Genomic DNA, 24,723 nt, shown 5'->3' with positions numbered 1-24,723 from the left:
ATATAATTCATTTTTCTAACAGATTTTAAAAAATCACTAACCTTATAGGAATAAACAACTTTGCAGGTGAGAGGGTAATTCCTAAGAGTACCAGAAGGACTAGAACTGCTGTCATCAAAAACATCCATGCTGTCTTCAAACTCTTCACCTTCTTCCTTTTCTGCATCAGCATTGACCTGGTGAAACAAATTCCAGTTGGCATTACAGCAGCTGCTAAAAATTGGTGAAGAAATAACAATAAAAATGAGCTGGTTAATATTTTTCAATGTGTATTTTTAATGACTTATTGTTATTGAAAATAACTCAGCTGGATTTCTTTGTTCAAGCACAAGCACCTGGACTTTAAGAAGCACTGCAAAAGATTTTGGAAGCTCCAGCTCAGCTGCCGGACAGTTACAAAATCAATTTTTCATATAATCTGTGACTAAAGAACTTCAGAGATGCCAACACAACGGCACAAAAAACAGTTTATAGGAAAAAAGGGAATTTATGCAACTGAAAGATTAATGTACCTGCAACCACAAGTTATTAAATGAATCTGCAGTGGAAATATTTATAGTTTAAAAAATAAACCTCCGCATCAACCTTCTATCTGGTGTATTCCACACAACAGATTTGCTGCAGTTTATTACAAAAATTCTTAAGAGACAGGAAGATTTGTAAAAACTTGCTATAAAAGTTTAAATAAAACCTGAAGTCAATGTGCTGGAAAAATACAAGTTCGGGTAAGACTGCCAGGAGCTGTGCTTTGGCCTTGTGCCCGGGTTATGTTTTGAAGAAATAACTTTATCTCATGTGAAAAATGATGAATTATTCTATGAAACAGCTCTGTGAATCAAAAGGCAACACTGTTACATAGAGCACATCTTCCCTGTGTTTATTCCTATTAATTTGGGAGTGAATCTGGTGCTCCCCAGCACCAGAAAAGTGAGAGACTGATAAAACAAAACAAAACAAAACAAAACAAAAAAAAAGGTTAAGCTGAGCCTACCAATTCCCTACACCAGGTCTCTGACAGCTTTGCTCTTCTAGGCCTGGACTAGAAGAGCACAAAACTTCATCATGTTCTCACTTCATTAGTTTTTATGTTACTATTTCCAAATAAAATCCTTGCAGTTCTGGTGATTTTTTTTTTTCCTCTCTAACTCTCATCCAAGAGCAGTTTGCCTCCATCAATCCTTCATGGATGTTGGGATAACCAAAAAAATTGTCCTACAGCTGGGCAATGCTTTGGGAGATCAGCAACCAGCCAGAAATTGTGGCAAATCTGGGGTTTCCCCTCCTGTTTCTGTGCCTTTTGCTGTGCATGGTCCCAGCAGCCAGGGCTGACATCCAGCTGGGACATCATGGAAATCAGCAAATCATGTCTAGAAGGTTTGGGCAACATCTGCTCCTGCTTTTCTAGCACGAGCAGGAAAAACACGCCTTCATTTTCAGCATGGGGGCTGCTCTCAGCTCCTCAGCTGGAATCATTTGGGAAGCAGGCATGGAGAGGGAAAACAGGAAACTGAGGGGTTGGCTTGACACAGCTCATCCTTCTGCAGGGTCTGGGAAGGAGGATGGCACCAGCAAGGAATCAAAAGGACACTAAAGGTGTGGGACACGCAGCAAACACAGGAAGAAATGCAGGGGAGGTGATCAGAAAAGCAGATTATATCAATGAAAAAATTATGGAAATATTTATATATAAATATATATATTAAAAATATATAAAAAACTACCGTGTTTTGTTGCCCATATGCACAGATGGGTCCTGTCCCTGTTCCCTGGAGCACAGCCCGACCCCCCGGCTGTCCCCTCCTGTCAGGAGCTGTGCAGAGCCACCAGGTTCCCCCTGAGCCTCCTTTTCTCCAGGCTGAGCCCCTTCCCAGCTCCCTCAGCCCCTCCTGGGGCTCCAGACCCTTCCAGCTCTGTTAAACACTGCCCACTCCTCCAGGCTGGAGTCAAAGTGCTGCTTGTTACAAACTGCAGTAATTCCTCTCAATTCTGGCATAATTTTGGTCCCAGCTCTAAGAATTCCATCTCTGGGCTGTCCCTGTCTGGCCTGCCAAGGTCAACAGAGCCTTTTTTAAATACAGGAGCCTACGTAAGTGTAAAAGGGGAAAATGAGACTCAGAGCTGAACCTCCCAGGCTGTGGCACCGCCTGGGACCAGCACGGGGGGCTCAGCTCCAGGGCCAACTGTGCTATGGCTGGGGACACTGGGAATGGGGGACTGGGAGACTGGGAGCAGCCCAACAGGCACAGAGGGAAGTTAAAGGAGTACAAAAAGAAATGGAATAAAATCACTGTTCAACACAGCTATGCAACAAATCCTCATCTACCGTGACCAGAAAGGATCTGAAGTGATAATCAGCACAGGAATTCCTTTGGGATTTTGGAGGGCTGACACTTGGATCTGCACACTTGGAAGAGCTCAAGACAACATTTTAAACTATTAATGAAACTTCAGAGAAACACAGGCCCTGGACACTGCTGTCAGGACACCTCAGGGACCCAGGGGCAGCCACAGCTGCTCTGGGCACCCTGTACCAGGGCCTGCCCACCCTCACAGGGAGGAATTCCTTCCCAATATCCCATCTGCCCCTGCCCTCTGGCAGTGGGAAGCCATTCCCTGTGTCCTCTTTCCAGGTCCTTGTAAATAGTCTCTCTCCAGCTCTCCTGGAACTCCTTCAGGCCCTGCAAGAGCTCTGAGCTCTCCCTGGAGCCTTCTCCTCTCCAGGTGAGCACCCCCAGCTCTCCCAGCTCTGGGGTCTCCTCTGGAGCTGCTGTATCCCACAAAGTCAGGAGCAGCCCCTGGAGAGATCCCCCAGCCCTGGGGAGATGTTTCCCCTGGGAATCAGAGATCCCCCAGCCCTGGGAAGGGGTTCCCCCGAGGAATCCGAGATCCCCCAGCCCTGGGGAGATGTTTCCCCTGGGAATCCGAGATCCCCCAGCCCTGGGGAGATGTTTCCCCTGGGAATCAGAGATCCCCCAGCCCTGGGCAGATGTTTCCCCCCAGGAATCCGAGATCCCTCAGCCCTGGGGAGGGGTTCCCCCCAGGAATCCGAGATCCCCAGCCCTGGGGAGGGGTTCCCCCCGGGAATCCGAGATCCCCCAGCCCTGGGGAGATGTTTCCCCTGGGAATCCGAGATCCCCCAGCCCTGGGGAGATGTTTCCCCCTGGAAATCCAAGATCCCCCAGCCCTGGGGAGATGTTTCCCCCCTGGAATCCGAGATCCCCCAGCCCTGGGGAGGGGTTTCCCCCCGGGAATCCGTACCAGGTGCGCGGAGCCGTTGTTGGTGACCGAGGGCAGGCTGGCCCAGCGCTCGTTCTCCAGCTCCTCCATCACCTGGTTCATGGCACTCTTCAGCCACGTGTCCACGGACACCCCGATCTGCTTCAGCAGCTCCAGCCTCGCTTCTGCCTTCAGCTTGATGATCTGGGGGCACAAACACACGCAGAGCTCAGAGCTCCTCAGGGTCCCGCCCTGCCCTCCGGATCCTCTGACCATCCAGCCATCCAGATGGCTCCCGAAGCTGCTCCCTGTGGAAATGAGCCCCACTCCTCATTTCCTCTCCTGGTGTGAGCCAAGACACAGGCAGTGGTTTTCTGGAGGCCCTGCCAGTCCCACCAGTTGGTGTTTTTTAAAATATCACCTCTGAGTTTATGCCTGCTCCCAATTCACACCCTTAAGTAGCTCAGTGTAGCTTTGAAGTCCAACAACACTGTGCTTCCCAAGGTTTTTAAAATGAGGAATATCCACAGTGCAGACCCTTCCAGGTGGTGACTAAGCTGGATGTGAAACACAAATAAACTTGACAGCATACACACACACCAACACACCAACTCCCAAGCGAGGCTCTTTTCCACCAGCACGTGCCAGAGATCACAGGAAACTCATTTGTTATGGAAGCACAATATGCTAATAATTCCCAAATTAAGTAAGTATTGCACTCCAACAAACAGTTTCAGGATTTTTGTCTCCAGAACAGCATGAAAATGGAGGTTTTCTGACAGCTGGGTTCACTTCAGCATCCTGGCAGGCTGGCTGGCCGACGGAGCCAAGGATTTAACAAATTCATGGCAAAGCATCACCCTGATCCAAATTAGTTCACAGTCTATACAGGAGGGGTGGGAAGAGCAGTGGGAAGAAATTCAGGATTTCAGCAAGAGCAGGTTTGCATCAAGAAGTGGAGGGCAAACCAGGGATAAAACTGAAGGCATTTTTGTCCAGATCAGCCCTCTCAACACCCCCCTGCTGCCGTTGCTCATCAGAGAAACAAAAATCAAGTGATTTCCCAAAAATCCTTCGGTGAGTCACTGATGGAGGCAGCAACAGAAACCCACTGAACCACCCCAGAATTCTTCTCACATTCCCTTTCACAGCACTGGTCATTTTTAGCAAGTAGCAAAGTTTCATCTCCTTTCTCTCCCTCCCAGCCCTTCCCACAGGGATCTGAAGCACCTCACTGCTTCACATCAAGCCCTCAGCATCACTGGGAATCCAAGCAAAACCAGCAAAAACAGGTGAGTTCAGGCAAAAATTAGAAGGAAGTTTTCTTTCCTGTAGTGGCTGAAGCACAGCAGAATATGCAGAATAGGTGTACAGTCAATTCAAATGCCAATGGGTGCCAGGTAGATATTTATATCTTACACAAATCCTTACTCCATACAAAATTTTGTGTTGAGCTGAAGCAATACAGGTATTTTTCTCGTTTTGGACATGCTGCTGCTCTTACAGCATCAGAGAATCGTATCTTTCTACTAAGAAACTAAATCAGAAAAGAAATCACTAACTTTATTAAGCTGAACTCCTAAAAATGTTTCCATTTTCACTTAATTTGTGAAGATGACTTTAAATCTGTCTCAATCAAACCACTTTTGAGAGACTTTATTTTAAATTCTGCATAGCAGAAATGTGATTTTTTAAGGAGTAGATCAGTTGTAGAAGGGAAATTTATGATGTCAGATGAAACTTCACATGGCTACAGCTGCATGCACACACTCTGCCCTGTAATCAGGGATGGAGAAAGGAGGATGGGACAACTTTGAGAAGTGTTTCCCACGGGAAAAGCCAAAGACACTGGGCCACTTCTTCATGCAAGGGGTCTCCAGGTGAATGATTAACAGTAAGTAGTGTTCAGAGAGCTGAGAAAAGGAGGAAACATTCAATACATTCATGTGCATCCCTTCTCTCCTGTTCCTAAGCATCCAAGATTTCCAACTCCAACCTTGGAACTGCACAGGGCAGGGAGAACAACCATGTCAAAGGCAACTTATTCACAGAATCCCAGAATGTTTTGGGTTGGAATGACCTTAAAATCCTCCAGTGCCAACCCCTGCCAAGGGCAGGGACACCTTCTGCTATCCCAGGGTGCTCCAAGCCCTGTCCAGCCTGGCCTTGAATATATCAATATATATATATATTAATGTATATATTTACTTGTGGAGTGAAGTAGCTTTCCCCTAACTTGCCTTTACATCCTGACACCCATTTATGAGCACTTTCCCTATGCCTCCACCTAGGAATTGCTCAGCCCAGCTGTTTTTGTTTACCTCATTATGCAATTTCCAATTAGGCTGAGTTATGCTACAGCCATAAACAACTGGTCCAGGCTGCTACAAACATCTGCAGTTGCTGTTAGTCCTCGGTCTGCTGTAGTTTGTTTGTACAAATTGTGAGTTAAAATAAACAAGCTGCTCCAAGATCCTTGAGTGGACTTGACAAGAGGTTTTAATTCAATGTACCCAGCAAATCCAATGGAGTTCCCCTTCCCTGTTTACACCCAGGAGCCTGAACAGTCAACAAATGTTTGTTCCAAACCACAAATGTTTTGAGTTTCATTCCATTGCAGACAAGCCATAAAGCACCAGAAGCATTAGGTCAGGCCTGTACTTGAAAGTTATTTACAAGCTGAAATTGTATTTTTACCTAAATAATTATGCTGGTAGACCAGAGTTAACAGCTTCCTACCTGTAGGAAAAATACAAATAAAATACCACTCAGGAGCAGAACTTTATCCTGCTTCTCACACAGGAACAGCTACACATTTAAACATGGTTTAGTGGTGGCCTTGGCAGTGCTGGGTTGGACTGGATGATCTTGGAGTGCCCTTCCAACCTCAATGACTCTGTGCTTCTACAAACATAAAACATTTCATTCAAGCATCACTCCATCTGAACGAGCTGGATTTGATGCTTTCATTATGCAAAAATAAATGTATAAAAATAATGTTAAGAAGAATAAAATGTTAAGTCAGAAGGAAACAGGGCAACAGTGGTGATTTCACCACATTGTGTCTCAAGCTTCTCTCCAAGTCTTGTTCCATTGAAAAATCATCACATTAGAACCAAACAAGGCTTTAAGCCTGGTTTTCCCTGCCTCCCACTGGAGTCCCCAGGGACACTGGGGGCTGAGTGACCTCCACTGACAGACTGGGAAACATCTTCAATCAAGTGACCCCTGGCAGTCCCAGCAACTCTGAGCATCTCCAGGAAGGCAGCTGAGCTTCCCAAGCCCAGGAATGCTGGAATCCAGCGCTGGCTCTGAAATCTGGGTGCTGCCCAAATTTCATTGTTAGGAAATCTCAGTGCAGGACAAACATTTTCCTGTGTAACAGCAAAATTGCTGTTTACAGCCACCAATTACTGGTTAATAGCTGAGGACTGGGGTATTTTTACACTCATTAAAAAAATCATCAGCCACCCACAAAATAAACAAACTCTTCTGGGGGGTTCCTGCTCCTCTGAGCTGTTCTTTCTGCGGGGAGGATCTAAGAAGATGAAAGGAAAAACCACCCAAGTTTTAGAAAATATAAACACTCTTATCTATTCCTCACATACCTGACGTTGCTCCACATGGGAGACGCAATAGTTTTGTTTATTTACTGTTCCAGTCTTAATTAAGCAATGGTTTTTTGACCCACAGCTTACTCAAGATGAAGACACACAAGTGCTCTGCAAGGCATGGAAATGAAATCCAGCAGGAACATGACAGAGCCGTTCCCCATCCCCAGGAGAGAAAAGGGCTGGAAAGAAACCCAGAGTTCCTTCACATCCCACAAACACCTCGAATCCAAGTCCTTCAAAACCATTTATAAAGGTGTTGGGGTAAAAACCACACAGAAATGCAGCAAATGTTGCTCCTTCAATATTCTGGTTTAGGTTTTTGTTAAAGCCAGTTTTAAATGGATTTTCCTGAAAGCTGAGTTGCTTTACCTGCCATGGCTTTCCAAGGTGCAGAACAAGGTGCCATGCCCAGATATTTTTCTCTTGAGGAATTCAGATTTATTTCTTTTACACAAAAGTTGCACTTAGGAGATTGGTCAGATACTAAAAACAGATTAAATTAGGATTATGAGGGGACCCAAACCACCTTCTGTGAGAAAAGTTTTACTCCACTGCAATATTTTTTCAGTGGCAGGAAAAAGAATTATATAGGAATCATTTAGGGTGGAAAATCCCTCTAAGATCATGGAGTCCAACTGTCCCCCCAGCACTGCCAAGGCCACCACTGACCATGTCCCCAAGTGGCTGAACACTCCCATTTGGCAAATTCTTTTAGCCAGTAAGAAATCAATGTGGAGAGATTCTGGCAAAACATTCTGGAAAGCCATTATCTTTATTTCTGTACCCATTTAGAAAAACTTTTTGTTGAAATTCTAGGCTTTTTAATTGAAAAAGATATTAAAATGAAATAGTATTAAAATGAAATCATTCTGTTCAGGAAAAGTTAAATTTTGGGCCACTGGAATTAAGATACAGTGATAGGCATGAGTGTAAATCAAATTTATTTATAATTAAGTCTTGGAATGCCCTAAACTTCTCAAAACCCAAAGCGAGTCTTATTCCATGTAGTTCAGTTTTAAATTACAGCCTGCTGTGTTAAAGTAGGGGTGTATGAGGAAATAAACCAAAAATTCAGCTTGCACTGCCCTGCTGGGGTTTGGGGTGGAAAACCCAAAGCTGTGGCAAAACCACCCCAGCCAAAAAGCCAAATCCTGTCCAACACAACTCACCTAAAATCTGGATCCTTTTTCTGCACCAGGTGGGGAATTAGCTCATAAATTACATTTTCCACCACAACACTGAGTTTCTTTTCTAAGTGGGAGGCTGGGCTGGAGGTTTGTACAGCTATTCCAGGAGTTAATTTATATGCTAAATAATCTGCATGGGCTGAAATGCAACCTGAAGCAAGCAGGAAATGAGGCACTGGCACACATAACACCTCTCCCAAGGGAATTCCAAGGTTAAGGAAACAGAGGGGAAGCTATTCCTGGAGAAGAACCCACTTGCACAGCTCCAGCCCAAGTGGCAGATGGGTTTTTGCCAACCTTAGACACATAGAACATTAAAGATCCCCAGTATTGAATTTGTAGGGTTCAAAAAGTGGCTTTCAAGCTGTTGGGAGCAAGGCCTGAATGTACATCACTCAAATTCTGTAAGGAAATAATAAGTGTCTGTAAAATGTAGGTATGCAAACAGTCATTATCATGCTTCTCTGCAGTCCTGGGGTGAACACTGTTCCTTCATGGAGTGAAAAATGTTATGGACATTTCAGAGCCAAAACATTCAGTAAGACTGAGGCACAGGCTGGATTAGACACCCCAAAGGCCATCGCTTAGAAAATCATCCCAGTCCATCCCTGCCATGGCAGGGACACCTTCCACTGTCCCAGGCTGCTCCAAGCCCCATCCAACCTGGCCTGGGACACTTCCAGGGACAGCCACAGCTTCTGTGGGCACCCTGTGCCAGGGCCTGCCCACCCTCCCAGCCAGGAATTCCTTCCCAAGATCCCACCTAGCCCTGCCCTCTGGCAGTGGGAATTCTGCCATTCCCTGTGTCCTGGCACTACCCACCATGTAAAAGTCATTCTCCCCTTCACTAAACTGCTTTCCACCAAGACAGTTTGAAATTCCTGCTCTGTGGATGTCACTGGGATTCTTCCAGGCCAGTCCTCAATCTGCTGACCTGGAAAGACCAACAGCTCCCACACATCTCCTGCAGGGAAGGCACCTGGCTCCCTGCACTGCTCCCCAGCCTTTGCTTCCTGAGCTCAACCAGAGATGGCAGAGAGTGGCATTGTACAAATTCACCTTTTGGATGAGGAGCCTTATTCCTGGCAGTGCTCCAGGCCAGGCTGGACAGGGCTTGGAGCAACCTGGGATAGTGGAAGGTGTCCCTGCCCATGGCAGGGGTTGGGACTAAATGATCCTGAAGGTCCCTTCCCTCCCAAAACATGCTGTGACTGTGACTCCATTTAGTCTATTTTCCTGAAGCATATGGAATTTCCTTTGTTCCCACTGTGACACAACCCAGCAATAAATATCCACAGGCAAATACAAGGAGAGGGAGAAATCAGCCCCCCAAGTACAATTTAGAATGGCCCTACACCTCTGAGCAGATCAAACAGGGTGAACAGCACTGCAATGAGCCTTAACCAGATCTAATCTGGTACAAACACCCTCTGGAGAGCTGTAGGTGTCCTGATGAGGAGACAAAATACATCCCCCTGTAATTAAGTGGGAATAGGATTAATTGCTGTGGAGGCCCAAAGACCTGAGAGCAAATGGGAAACCTGTCCCACCATCCTGGAGAAGAATCCTGTCAGCCCAGGGATAACTGAAATCTTTGGGGAGAGCCACGCTGGAGCCTTTGGTGTGAGAGAGGAAAAAGGAGATGAGGAGAAGAAATCTCCTGTGCTGGCACTGCTGAGGCACCTCCAGTCCTGGGGCAGCTTCAGGATGCTCAGGACAAGAAGGACATGGAGGGGCTGGAGGGTGTGCAGGGAAGGGAACAGAGCTGGGAATGGGCTGGAGAACTCCTGAGGGAGCTGGGAAGGGGCTCAGCCTGGAGAAAAGGAGGCTCAGGGGGGACCTTGTGGCTCTGCACAGCTCCTGCCAGGAGGGGACAGCCAGGAGGGTCAGGCTCTGCTCCCAGTAAATTTCTGTCTCCAGTCATTGAAAGGAAAAGGGATTCAGGCAGTGGGAAAATGGAAAGCTCAATTCATCCCTTCCTTCCTGCTGCTACAGAAATCAAAGCTGAAATCACAGAAGTTCTACTGCAATTACCTGAATTGGGTCAGTGAGTACAGAGGAGCTCCAAGAATGGTTTATTTTCACAAATAATCAGCTTTCAGTATCAATTCCCAAGTTTTTCATTGATCTCCTTTATAGCTGATGCCTGAATTGTGCCAGTTTCAATTTGAAGGAGCACCTTGTGCTTTCAGGGTTTGTCTTTATCAAAGTGGTTCAATGCAGCTGGGACAAGGATGGAATCCCTCTGGATCTAAACTCCACAGTGTGTCATTAACTACAGTCAATTTTACTTCTTTGCCAGAGCCAGAGGCATTATCACTCAAAATCTAACATTATTTTAACATTTCCTTTAAAAACAAGCAATCAAACAAAACAAAAAAATAACCCCTCCTTTAACAAACCCCACATTTTCCAATTTTAACACAAAAATGTCTGGTTATCAGTTACAGTCACATCTGTCATGTGTCACCTGCACAGCAGCACTCTGCTGGAATTCCTAATTTTCCCCTAACTCTAATCAAGGAGTTTGCTCCCTGAAAACATCACAAGGAAAATAGCTGTTATCCCATGGAGAAAAGGATCAGAAATAACCCACTGAGCTGTGGATGTGCCAGTCTGAGGGTTTATATTCATCCTGCAGAACACAAAACAATTGGGATTCTCCAATATTTCCTAATCTTGAGCACACTTTTACTCATTTCCCTTGCTGTACTTTCAAATGACACCTGTTCCCACACTCCTGTACTTGTTAAATCCAGTTATCAATAGGGAACAGCTCCTCAGCTCCTCCCAGGGCTTAATTTCCCTGGATTCAGGGTCTCCAAGGAAGAGGGCAGTGAGATGAGCACTTCTATGCCCAATACACCCTAGGAAAAAAAAAACCTTTACCAATAAAATCCTCTCTAACCAAACCAGAAAGAATTAATCCCAATGAGTTTTTGAAGTTGTCTTCCCCTTCAGAAATTAAGAGGACAGAAAAGAAGGGAGAAAGTGAATTTGCAAAGGAAAATGAACGAGTCAAGAAACCAAAATGGGATAGAACAGGTATAAAATCTTCCATAAAAATAACAGGCATTTCAAGAGAAAAATAAAATAAAAATCAAATTTCTGTCATCCTCACACACCTTCAGATGTGATACCAGAATAAACTGCACAGCCTCCCTACAGCCTAAATAACTTTTTGCACAAATACCATTCCCCTACCCAACCCTCAGTCATTCCAACTCAGTCAGGTGCACTTAAATATGCAGGAATGTTTGGTTTTCACACACTGCAAGGAATTACAATTGCATTCCCAAAGAACAGGTTCTAGCTCTAAGTTTAGGTTGCTCTTCTCCAGGATTTTATGTCTGATTTGTGGTCTTGAGCTCAGTCTTAGGGGAGTGGGGACCAGCAAGCCTAAAAGGAAATGTCATTCCCAAGTGGAAATAAAATCTCCCTAAATTCACTTATTGGCCTATCTGAAAAAAATTAAACAATGCTACAGTATAAACAGCTTTGGTGGCAATACAGAAAACTCCCACAAAGAGGTTTCCACACAGAAAACTCCCACAAAGAGGTTTCCACACCATCCCAAAAGCTCAGGGATAACTTCATGTCTTTAAAATACGCAGCAGAAGAGAAAGAAGTTGGCAAAGATCCCTCCATCACTGAGTTTCATCCTCAAGCACTTGGCACTGGCACCACATTCCCTTGTACAACAGGGCACGTGTGAAATGTTAGCAAGATAAGGGATGGTTTAACTCCAACACACTGGAAAACCACGAAAATACACTATTTGTATTAGCTGCAACACATGTCATGGAGAAAATAATATATAAAATTCCACTTCTTGGCACTTTCCCCTCTCTCCTAACTCATGTAAGTTCAAGAATGGTTTAATTTGTACCTTTTATAATATTTTGCTGCAAGAACTTTCTCTCTGGCAATTTCTTAGCCTGACTTTATTTCTTGCTGCTGCTTTTATCTTTGCAGATTTAATAATTAACTAAGTACATATATACACAAGTATTCTGGAGTATGGTCTCTTGGAAGTAATTTACTCGAAACAGGTTTTTAAACCACTTTCTGTAAGAATTAGGTTTTAAGAGAAACACATCCTGCATTTGCTTTAAAAAGGGAGCCTGACAGTTCTCCTGCCAGGAGGAGGAATATTTTTGCTCTGTATTTTCTAACCCCTTCACCTGTAAATCACATTCCTAATTACATCAGGTACTCTGAGGTATAAGAAGCACTTCACTGAAACAATTAGGTTTCTCCTACAGCTTTAATTAAGCAACCCACTCACCCAAAACCCAGCAGATCAGATCCTGCTGCCTGCAATGGGGTTTTTCAGTCAGTGGCCATGAAAACAGCTCACTTTTACCAGCCCAACAGTGGCAGCCAAATAAAAAGTTAATTTTTTCATGAGTCTTAACCCACAACAGGTCTCAAAAACCCCTGCCACTCTTTTAAAAGCCCCTCACACTAAAATTAGAGATACAAGGATTATTTCCAATGTTTTCTCATCCACAATCAGATTTAGTTTGTGTATCAAAACCCACTACAACAGCACATGGCAGTTCTAGAACCTAAAAATATGAAGTCAGATAAAATCACCATTTTCTGGTATTAATTCCTTCAAGCAGAAGGAAATTAGTAAAAAACAATGAGACTGTTTTTCAATCTGTTTCAGATAAAAGCCCCTAAATATAGAGATTCTTGACCTTTGACAGTGAAAAATGTAGCAAGAGGACTCACTCTTCATCAGGAGGTGTCTTTAACATAATTTTTTTTAATCTGGACTTTCATGAAGTTTATTCAGTGATTTGACAAATACAAAACAAAGAAAAAAAAAAATCTTAAAACTCCCTGGGTTTTGATGCTAAAAACACACATTTCCACCAACCAAATGAAGCTGTAACCAAGATCTACCTGTGGGAAGGAAGTGAAAATGCCAAAAGAATTTCCTTTTTACCTCAGCCTTGCGAATGCTCTCCCTGGCTTCATCTATTTTCTGCTCCAGTTCCGCTCGGGTTTGCTCGGACATCACGGCCCCGTGGCACTCCAGCTCCTCCAGGGTCTGCCAGGAACAAGGGAACACAGCACAGGTGCAGTAGGTGCCAAGGACAGGAATTTGTGACAGTCAGGTACAGTTTGGATGCTGGGGTTGGCTGACAAAGGTGCATCCCAGGAAATAAAAGGTGACGACTCTAACGCTGCCCTCCGGCCATTCCCTGTGTCCTGTCCCTCCACTCCTTGTCCCAAGTCCCTCTCCAGCTCTCCTGGAGCCCCTTTAGGCACTGGGAGGGGCACTGAGCTCTCCCTGGAGCCTTCCCAGAGATGTCAGAGCATTCTGGATGCTGTTTTTTTCCAGGTGATGCTGTGCTCAGGGGCTGGAATTGTATGGAGGACCGGGAAACTGGGCAGAGTATGGTGAAAGCACAGCAGACTCCATGGCTGGATTTTCTGCAAGGAGCTTTTGTCTTTATTCTCCCTCCTAAAAGACACATTCAACACATTCCAAAACCCAGCTGTCTGATGCCCAAACACAGCCCTTGGCTCTTCAGAGCTGAGCCACAGACACAGAAATAAATTTACCAATTCCCATCTAATTTTGCTTCTTCGCATTAGATTTAACGGCCAATTCCTCACGGATTTTCCCGGTGTGGAACTGACTTTTGACAGCCACGTGAAGGCAGGCCCCAGGTGAGTCCCTGGTGCTGTCAGCAGCTCCTGTGCCACGGGATGTGCTTGTCCCAGACCTACCCTCTGGCTGTGGACGATGTTCTTGTGCTCGCGGGCCACGCGCGTCGCCCATTTCCGCGCCTCCTTGTTCAGGCTGTGCTCCTCGGTCGTTCCCGTCTCTGACTCCAGCTGTCGGCTCTGGAACGGGCAAGCAAGGGATGAGTTATGATGGCCCAGACCTCTGTGTTTGCCTGCAGGGTAACTCTGTGCTACATTTATCAGCCTGGGGTCTTGCTTCTTATGAAACACGGAAGGTGTGACAAGAACTTCCTGGTGAACTTTGGGATGGGACCGGGTTGTGGGAAGGCAACTCCAAAAGCTCAGAAGAATTCAGTTCTCAAAGGAAAGAGGCATTATAGGAAGCACAGATCATGGAATGGTTTGGGATGGAAGGGGCTTTAAAAGCCCATCCAGTGCCACATCTTCCCCTGTCCCAGGTTGCTCCAAGCCCTGTCCAGCCTGGCCTTGGACACTGCCAGGGATCCAGGGGCAGCCACAGCTTCCTTAGACACCCTGTGTGAGGGCCTGCCCACCCTCATGGGGAACAATTCCTTCCTGAAGATGCAAAGTTTAGTGTGACCAAGAGGCTCATTCTTTGTAAAGTGTGATCAAACCACAAAGCCATCAAATATTTTAGTTCAGCGTGACAGTTTCTGTCCAAAAATGTTTGCGTCTGCAAAACAGAGTCCGGAATTTCCATTTTTGATATTGTTCCATCTTATTCCTGCTTTTGTTGTGTCAACGACAAAAAGTAAAATTGTCCCCCTCAAGAATTTCCAACTAAAGCAAGATGAAATAGTTCTCTGCACTGTCTCCAGGCTGAACACAACAGGAACATTTTCCAGCATGGAATTACTGAAATCATTCCCAATCTTTCCATCATTTCCATTTGTAACAGAAAACACAGAATCATCTTCCATTTCTGAAGATATCCAGAAGCTGCCTGGATACAGTCCTGGACAACCAGCTCTGGACCAGACAACCTCCAGAGATCCCTTCCAACCTCAACCAGTCCCTGTGATTTTTTTTTTCCTGATCCAGACACTGCAATCCACAATCCCCCTGCTCTCCTTTTCAACACAACTCCTGACATAATCCTGCCCAGCCTTTGAGATCAACCAAAAACAAAATCCCTTGCAAACTGACTCAAGAAGAGAGAATACGCACAGAGCTGTTGAAGTGTGAAAGAAATGCCTGTGTCACAAATTTCTCACTCTGTGTGGTTCAAATGACACCATTTTTCTTCATCAGGTGGAGTTTGAAACTAGAGAAAAAGCCCAGAAGGATGAAAAGGTTGTTTAGGCAGGAGAAACCCAAGGTTAGCCATCAGGAAAGGGTAAGAGAGCTGAAAGACATGGAATTATTTTCAGGGTAGCTGGAAAGCCTCCAGCTGTTGCAGAAGAAGAGATGCTGTTATCAGGTATTTTTGCAGGAAAAGAGGAATGATTTGTGTCAAGGAAGGATGAGAGTTTCATCATCTACACCAGCATTTGGCACGGACTGGGGTGAAACCAAGAACACCAGGAGGCAAACTGAAGTCTTTCTAAAAACAAGATTTTTCTGCCCTTTAGATTACACTGTCCTCACGGAAGAGACAAAAATTCCTAACTGTGGTTGACAGCCTATCAGGGGATATAATTGAAAAAGAGGCAAAATTGGCTCAGCTCATTATTTGTTCAGTGAAGTTCTTTGCCAAAACTGAACCTGGCCTTTATTCTGAGTGCGTGAAATGCCAGCCAGAGTTATTTTCCAGGCACAGGGAATTGTCAGGCTAGGTGTGGAGCAGCCCAGAGGAGGAAGAGGAGAGGCACAGGCACGGGGCCAGCCCTGGGATGATCATGTGGGAAGGTGAAGCTTCAGGTGAGCATCTCTTCACCCATCCCCTCAATTTAATTAGCAAACTGGCTTTTATTGAGATGGATTTAGAGAATCACATTCCTTCATTACTGACTCCTTTCATCACCCTGTTAAGCTACTCCATTGTAAACGTGAAGAAAACAACACATGGATTTATTTAGGCACATCCAATCCTTAAGGTAACATTTCACCTCGGTTTTTTCCCAGTTTATCACACAGCTTCTTCCACAGCTTCCACCTGAGCCTAAACCTGAGCAGAATCTTTGACATTCCCTCTTCCCCATCAAACATCTGAGAGTGAAAAGAGCCCATAACGTATTTTCAGTGCTCCCACTGCTCTTGCTCCTACTCAGCAGCTCATTTTCATATGGAAAGAATCCAGACTTTTCAGTCACTTGATAATCTTTTCCATTACCCCAAGTGTGATTTTGGGTTTTAGTCTATTTGTAATCAAAAGTATCTGACCAGAAAAATGAATGTGGACTTTGTGGCTACTCTTTAAGGCCTCCTAAAAAATAAAGGAATTTTGTAGGATCAGACTTTTATTAGTTATTTATAAAGCAGTATTGCACCCAGACAGACCTCACCCTTGCTTAGAGGTCTAAAAATAAAAATAAAAATGTAGCAATGAAAAGCCTTAATTCTGTACCCTCAGGGAAAAGACAGACTGGACAGGAACATCAAGAAAATGAAAACTCAGCTGCCATTAAAATAGGTGAGAAGAAAGGAGCTAAGCCAGATTTATCTGCTGGTGGACATTGAAGTCCAAATTGCAGGGAAGAAGGAGGAGGAACTGAAGGGTCTGATCCTGGTTTACTCCACGAAGCTGAAGTGTTTTCAGGCCTGGAATGCCTCAATTTAACCTCTTCCAAAAAGAGAGGGAAACCAAACCCAGCCTGCGTGGCCAAGGAATGAAGGGAGAGCCAAAAAACCTGAGCTAAACATAGATGGGCAATCTGCTGCTCCCTCAGGGCTTGGGTTACAACAAAACCAGTGTTTAGTGCTAAAAATTCGATCAGAAAACCAAACAGAAACTTCTGCATGGCTCCAAGCAGCTAAAAAGCTTAGGGGCAGCAATGCTGCTTCTTAAATTAACAAAAGCATCCAGGCTGCAGGCACATGTCACTTCTCCATTTCGGTCTGAGATGTTGGTGCAGGTGCAGGATTTGCCTCCCAATGGGCCAAACTCAGCCTGTATTCTTATTATTCTTATTTATCTGGTTATATCCGGATGCAGATGGCACAGTGGTGTCTTGAAAGCCAAGAAAAAATCAGCTCTTGAGCCTCAAAGTTCCTTATTTTCGTGGCTGAAGCCTAAAAAAGTTCACTTCTAACAAGGCAAAATGCAGGGAACATTTATTGCATGCAAAGCACCAGCTAAAAACCTGGCATTTCTTTTAAAGAGAGGTGAAAACAAGAAGTTTCCATGCCAGTGCTGCAGAGCAACACCCTGGGGAGGAGGAAGGAACACACATGACATTTTTCACACAACTCACTGCTAAACTCAGCAGTTCTGAGAAAATCGTGAGCCAACTTTGGGGCTCCTTTCAGCCTCTTGTTGCTGAATTCATTTGATTTTAATTTAGCCAAGAGTGAGCTGGGGCTGACTCACATCTCAGTCAATTTCCAACATTTCAAACTGGACACTCCTCATCTTTAAAAAATCAGAATTTTTTTTTGCATAAAGGGGATTTTTTTCCCCCTCAGAATAATAAAAAAGGACTTAAATCCACTATTATTATTATCACATATCTGTTACAATAAGGTAAAATCCAAATCAACCTATTATTGCTGTTTTATAGAACCACATGCTGCTTTTTAAACTAACAAATTTATAATATGTTATCAATACTAGACAATATTATATAAATCTAATAAATTGATGAGGGGGCTGCAGAAGGAAAGGGAACATCAGACTGGGCAGGGATGTTTTGTTTTGACTTTTTTTTTTTATTTTGGTTTGGGTTTTGGGTTTTTTTGTTTGTTTCTTCTTTTGTTTTTGTTTTGGAAGTCTAGAATCTTAAAAGTATTGACTTTTATTAAATAGCACTGATCAACACAGCTTTGTTATTCCTAGGCCTTGATGTTTCTGTATTAAGAACTTCTGCTGCATACAAGAGATGAAAAGCACAACCCTTTTGTTAAAATTAATTTGAATCTTATTTATTTTTAAAGGTTCTTATTGTTCTCACTGAAATGAATCTTGAAATTAGAGTGCAGAGTATTTTTGTTCATTTACTTCTATTCTCACCCTCATAATTATCCTCATTTGCCTCAGCTCTCACAGCAGCTACATTCCCAGCCAATTTTTTCAAAAATCTATTAGGACTAGAAATATGGAAAAATGGCCCTCATTAGGTAACCAAAGGCAAAAAAAACCCCAAAAAAAACATGAAAAAAACCCTTTTAAAACGAAGTTTGACCCAGAAAAATTGATGTTGTGGGTATTTTCAATTCAATATAAACAAATTCGTAGTTCTGAAGTGGCCACTTCTTTCTAGTGCAACTTCTGCTCTCTGATTTTCATTGTTAGAAAATACTCAGAGCTTTGCTTAAATTTTGTTTCCTGACTGCTAAAAGCCAAAGAATTCTGTGTGCTCTCTAAATTAAAATCAGGTGGTGCAAATTAAATAAAATCCATTACGTTGGGAGCCAATTCCAGCTCATTATACTTAGGAGAAAATGAGAAATGATCCTCACATTCAACCTAAGTTAAATCCCCAGTAGATCCAAAACTTTCCTTTTTCTTCTGTATCAACCTCAAATATAAATATCAGATTTTAGATCTTATTTTAAGCACAGATGGGGTGGGAGGGATTAAATAACATCAGTTTTAGACAGGCACAAGATGGGTCAAGTCACAGAAGGAAGGCAGAGCTTTGCCCACTCACACCCACTGATCATTTCTTTATCTGAATGGCTGTAATTCTCCTCAAAAAGAATTCCTAATACTGAATAAAATTAAGTAGTTACTTCTTTGTGATATATATTAAGCCTCAAAAAGGTTATACCTAAAACCAGTCTGTTCCAGCATTAAAAGCTTGATCAAATTAAATAATAACTTTGATTTTTTTTTTTTTTTTTTAGGTTTAACTTCAAGAAAGTTGTACTTAAACCTGGTCTGTTCTGGTATTAAATGTACAAACTACTGTAAATATAGAAAATATAGGCCATTTTTATGTAACTTATGTAAAATTCCTTCATAGAAGATGCTGAGAAATTCCAAGATGTTCTTCTGAAAAGAGAAATTCATCTCTGTTTTCACTATCTACCCATGAAACAGCCAAGTTACGTGGTGGGGAAACGGCAAAACTTTCCTCTCAACTTCCTGAGGTGTTTTTGTGCAAATTAAGAGGGGAAAAAATAACATTATTTTCATGTCACGAAGCTGTGGGAGAAATCAGCTGGGCCACAGCTTTTCCTCATGTTCTCTGAGGAAACAGTGAATAAAAAACAGGAAAAATACCCCAAAAATTAAATGTCAGCTTTTCAGGGCCCTTCTCCCCCCATTCCAGGGACACTTTTGTGTCACCTGCCTCCTTTTCCCACGAGATAACCCTGGGATCAAGGAAAAAGCAGCTTTTCCAAGCAGGAAGCAGAGAAAAGCTGGCCAATTTCCCTTCTCTTCTGCCCCGTTCCCGTGCCTTATCTGTGAGCACAGGGCATTTCTGTGGAATTCAGAAATATCCCTTCCCTCGTGGGAGGATGGGCAATGATGAAAATGGAGCAAGGCTCCATTTCCCTGGGAGGATAAAAGTGTTTTAAGAGATTCTTTTCCATTCTCTGCTTTGCTGGCTATAAATCCACGCTGGGAATTCTTTTCTGGAGAGGATTAAAGTTTGCTAGGAACTGATCAATCATTTCTTTCTGAGTATTTTTAGACCAAACCATTTCTTTAAGGGTAAGTGGTTTGTTTAAGGGATATTTTTGAAAACTTTCTTTTTTAAAAATAAGAATTTATGGCCATCAAAATGAACAAAGATAATGAAATCAATTGATTAAATTCCAGCTCAAATAATTTTTTTTTTTTTTTTTTAGATAAAGGAAACCTGATTGATGTAAAGCATTTTGAAGTGGTTTTCTCTTGGTGGCCGCTCAGAAGTGTACATTTTGCCTACAACAACTGGGATTTTTGGGATCAAAACTCCTGGAAGCTGGTGGAAAATTGTTTCATTCCTTCCTTTCTTAGGAGCAGACCCTTTTGCTCTGACTGTGCATGTTGGGATCATTTTGGAAGCAAACTGGGCTGTCCTGACTCAAGAATTGCACAGAAATCCTGGTAATAAAACAGAAGTCTGGGATGGACCACGGAAAAGTGGAATTTCCACCAGAATTCAGATCTCTCCATTCAGGGCTCCACATCCATATTGTTTATAACATTCTTCCTGCCTACAGCCCTCACAACTCCATTCCAGTAGCACTTAAATACTCTGAATTTTGAGCCCAGTCCCAGCGGATCAGCCTGAAGAGAGCCCACAATTTGTTCTTGGAAAAGGTTCATATTAAACTTTTGATGAGATGTATTTATGACTCTACTTTTTTCCTTCAGTCCCTGGTGTGAAAATTATCATGCACAACCCACAGAAATTAAAAGCCAACTGAGAAACCTCTGCAAAACATCTAGAAACAGAACATGTGGCAAAAGAATGCTTGGTGACTGTTCTCCTGCAATTAAGTGTTGCTCCATCAATTAGAAAACCCAATTTCTGACCAATTCAAAAGCCTGAGCAAGACCCTTCATTTTCCTGTACTTATTGATTAAAAATGGGATTGTCCAGGTAGGATCCTCTCAGCTGAGCAGAATTACATGGATCATAAAGAAGAATAATTGAATTATTTTGGGGAAAATTGGTTACAGCCCAAGCAGCTGAAGATTAAAAAGCTGCAGAGCACTGAGGAAATGCAGGAATTCTGCAGCCCAAGGAGGTTAAATCAAGGGAAGGAGTGAGGAACTGAGACATGAAGGACCCATTCATTGCTTCCCAAAAATTCCTGGAGTGAGGCAGCAGCGGCAGCACACGTGGACCCCGTGAGCCCACACAAGTGCCATGGCACAGAACCCTGGCATTCCTCACACTGGGGAGTTTACTGGGAGAGACTTCCAGCCCTCCTCAGGGCCATGGGGATGGCCCTCTGGAAAAAGAGCCAAATGCATCAGCAGTGGGGCTGCATTTCTCCAGAGCACTCAGAGCCTGCAGCTCAGACCTTTCCCTCTCACACAGGAGCAGCAACCAATTTCACACAGCACTGTCTTCAGCTGTGAAACTTTAATTCATGCCCCAGCAGATTAGAGTATCAATTACAAACCCCCAAATTGATTAGAGTATCAATTACAAAAGAAGTGTGAAGCTGCCCCCCACAACTAACATCCTTAAATTGATTTTTCCTCCTTGAAGTCTCATTGTGAAAAAAGCTTTTTTTTTTTTTTTTTTAACCTTTTCTGTTTTATACATACAGAGATTGTGCATTCTGTTGCCACGTGTCCAGAGTGTAAATTCAGCATCCCACATGCACAGGGATAACACAGGGCTGACCAGAAACCCCTCCAGGTACCTCTGCTATGGTCATTCTCATAGCACTGACAGGTGAGGGCTCAATCTCCACCAGCTGAACTGCATTAAAACTCTGGATGCAGGGAGTGCACAGGGATGAGAACACAGCAGCAAAGGTTAGAGAGGCAGAGCAAAGACTCAGATTCTGCTCATTGTTATAAAGAACAACCTAAAAATTATCACAGAATATCCTGAGCTGGAAGGGACCCATCAACATTATCCAGTGCTGCACAGACACCCCAAAATCCCACCCAAGAGCATTGTCCAAACATTTATTTATGGGAATAACTGACTCTTTCTGGAATAAAAATCAAAATCAGAGTTTGCTGAAAGGGAAATCCAAAGGAGAGCCAGTCAGAGATGTCAGGGTGACTGGGAAAGTCACCCTTATGCAGGTCTTGATCTGAATCACTTGAATGCAGATCAGGACTGCCCAAGTCAGTTCAGTAAAGAATTCAAGTCAGAAAAAGTTTATAAGCTAAAAAATCCAAACTTATTTTATACAGCTGTTTTTAAAAATAACATCAGTAATGTCAATGGGACATCAAGAATCCACTTTAATCAAGGTGCTGTTTGGAAATGCACTTACATACCCTGATTCACTCACTTTTAATGTCATTAATGATTGCTTTGGAAGCAACACAGAAACCAAGATAAGATTCTTGCATATTATTTTGGAATGCAGTGTTTTAACAGTATTATTTTTAGTAACACTGTCTATATGTATCTCTAAGCATTCCTTGAGCAATTTAGGTGTGCAGGGACACTTTACTTGGCACAGTTTTAACCCAGTATTAGTGAGTATTACGAGAACCTCACCAGCAGGATAAAAAGGCAACAAAATTTAGTAGGAATTAGGTTGAAAGCAGTGAAACAGAGGACTGTTAGTCACAATCTGGAAGCCAAAAAAAGATTCTGCTCTTTTGTGGATGATCTAGAGTCTATTTGATGCTTTTTTTATCATCACCCACCTCCTGCAACCAGGCCACTCTCCCTTTCTTTCCCAAAAATACCAGCACGAGGTTAAACCAGACTGGGATACCAGTGATTCTCTTCCCCATTTAGAACAATCTGCTTTAAAATAGAGCAAGACCAAGTAAGTGCAGGGATTCACAGGGCTCTTACAGTGTCGCTGTCACTGGGCTGGAACTGGAAAGGCTGAGGTTTGTGGAACACGGAGTTCTCCTGCAAGAACAGCTGGAGATTGTAATCCCGCACCACCTGAGGAAAGAAAAAGGTTTCTTTAGACTCCTTGTTTGGTGAACTGAAAAACAGCTGGAGAGCAAAACCAGCACAGTTTCCAGCTGAGATGAAACCTGCAGCAGAAGCTTGGGTGCATCAGCACAGAATTGAGGACCTGACTTGCTCAGAGGCACTGGCAGGACACACAGGGAGTGACAAGGACCTAAAATATCCCTGCCATTTTCCTACAAAATGGGGGGAAAAACACCAGCTACAGAATAGACACCCTGTGGTGTCACTGCCATAAATATTTTTCCCTCCTCTTGTGGGTAATTTCCTGTGCATTGCTCTTTCTTGAGATGGAAAGTCTAAATTTGGCAGAAATTATTAATTGTGGGAGCTGAAAAGACTTCTTTGGAATAATGCATCCAAAATCAGTTACAAACTTCATCTCTCTTTATTAAATTGCTTTCAGAGAAAACTCTCCAAGCTTGCATTTTGCTGAAGCAAAACTCCTTCAGCTCCCAAATTTGTTTAATGATATGTTTCAGGCAGCATGACACAGATCCCTAAACAAACCTCTTATGTCACAATTTACACAGATTTACAAAGAAATACCCAGTGATTGCAAGATGAAAAAATAGGATCACTGGCTGAAGAACTCTCACAGAGCATTCACTGCCTCAATTGATGAAAATGCATCAAAATTATATCAATTTATTACCAAACTGGGGCTTTATATGTACAAAGGAGATAATAAAGATGGTATTTATCCAGAAATAGCAGCACTGTGCATGACCAAGAACTCTGTGCTGCATGGACAATGGGAAATAAAACTTGTTCTCTAATGCAGCAAAATGTTGCTGCTTGTGTTGCTGAAATACTGAACTGTAAAAAATTAATCTCCAGTTAAAGAAAGTAAATAGTCCTCCAGGGCCAATAACACACTCATCTAAACCAGAAAAGTACATAATTACTGCTCCAATTTGAGCAGTTGAACATAAACACACTCAAATGGGGAGAAAACAGACAGGGATTTGCATCACGAATTCCCAGAAATAGAAATTCAGAAAATACTAAAGAAGGAAACATCTGCAGCTTCAGAGGATGCTCAGCACTGATCTGGCATCAAAATAATTTAATTTAAGCAGCTATTCCATTGAATTGTCCTTTAGCTCCACGTGAACACTGACCAGAGCACACAGCCCTGGGCCATGCCAAAGATGTGGAGCTATTTTAAGTTCAATTAGGAAAACCCCCCCAAAATGAAGTTACTGAGGATGTGAACACCTCCACAGATATTTTGATGTGCTTTCCCCAGAAATCTGACTGCCCAGCAAATCAGTTCAAAGCAAAAAACTCATTTTTCCAACAGCACTCCTAGGAGATTTCCCCTCAAAGCCACAATAAGTGGTTAAAAATGAAAACAACTTTATCAGAACAGGAGGCTTGGGAGGATGTGCAAGGCCAGCACATGAAATCCTGCATTTGCACAAAATATTGGACAATTGATAAAAAAGATATTAAAAAGACTGCAAAGCAACACTGTATCCTTGGGATTAAGCTGCAACTTTTCCAAATAGATTTCCTGTTATTCAGTAATTAAATCAATGTTCTTACACGGTTTCTTTCTGCAGTCAATGTCAACTGACAGGTTACAACAGACCTGAAATCAAACATTAAATATATCCCATATGCAGAAACAAGGCACAGTTAGAGATGTGCAAAAAGGAAATTATCTGCCCTCTTACCAGAAACCTCACAGAAATATTACTCAAAACAGCAAATGGAATTTCAGAAAATATTCCAAAGAAAATCAGATTTTTCTTTTTGAAAGAGAAGTGCAAGAAGTACAAATCTACAGTAAAACTGTTCAAGTGAAAAACCAGCATTTTATACACAAAGTCTGGGTTTTTTAGCTGTTTCCCTCAGTCTGCATCACGTGAGGTGACAGCCAGCCCTGCCCATCCAAGGAGCCATCCCTGGCACTTGTGGGAAGCAATTTGTGTCCTCCTAAAGCAAATACAATTCAATTCCATCCTGCAAACAGAAATGTAGCTCAGATGGGAGAGCAAAAAGATTCCTCCCAATGACCTGAAGTGTCTCTTCTGAGCAGAGCCTGCCAAGCTTGTACTGCAAACTAACAAAGAACAGGTGAGGCATTCAAAACCCCCAATAAATATTTAAAACCTTTGCTTTGATGACAGGTTTATTCTAAATTGCTAACAAATTTATTACATGTTTAACAAGTCAACTGCCTTTGAAAGACACGGATGGGTTTTGGTGGAGAGAAAATGGTTTTTTCGGGGTTTTTTTTTGGGCTGATTACTGCAACCTTTTATGGAAAGAAAGGATAAGCAAAGCCTGTGGAAAAATCCATTAGTTAAC

General features: G+C 43.0%; 1 protein-coding gene across 1 annotated transcript in view; it reads right to left on the bottom strand.

The window, feature by feature from the left end:
- FCHSD2 (FCH and double SH3 domains 2) overlaps positions 1-24,723 on the bottom strand; it is a 121,082-nt gene that overhangs the window by 6,206 nt on the left and 90,153 nt on the right. Inside the window, exons 10-14 of the mRNA XM_041420981.1 lie at positions 22,279-22,374; positions 13,766-13,882; positions 12,975-13,079; positions 3,259-3,420; positions 42-176 (exon numbers count right to left, since the gene is read on the bottom strand). Coding sequence (XP_041276915.1) covers positions 42-176; positions 3,259-3,420; positions 12,975-13,079; positions 13,766-13,882; positions 22,279-22,374 — 615 coding nt within the window. The remainder of the gene's footprint in view (positions 1-41; positions 177-3,258; positions 3,421-12,974; positions 13,080-13,765; positions 13,883-22,278; positions 22,375-24,723) is intronic.

The sequence above is a fragment of the Onychostruthus taczanowskii genome, unplaced genomic scaffold (genome assembly GCF_017590055.1).
Source record: "Onychostruthus taczanowskii isolate IOZ18803 unplaced genomic scaffold, ASM1759005v1 scaffold67, whole genome shotgun sequence".
Taxonomy (NCBI): Eukaryota; Metazoa; Chordata; class Aves; order Passeriformes; family Passeridae; genus Onychostruthus; species Onychostruthus taczanowskii.
Note: the sequence above shows the minus strand (reverse complement) of the source record. Positions and strands in the feature narration are given on the sequence as shown.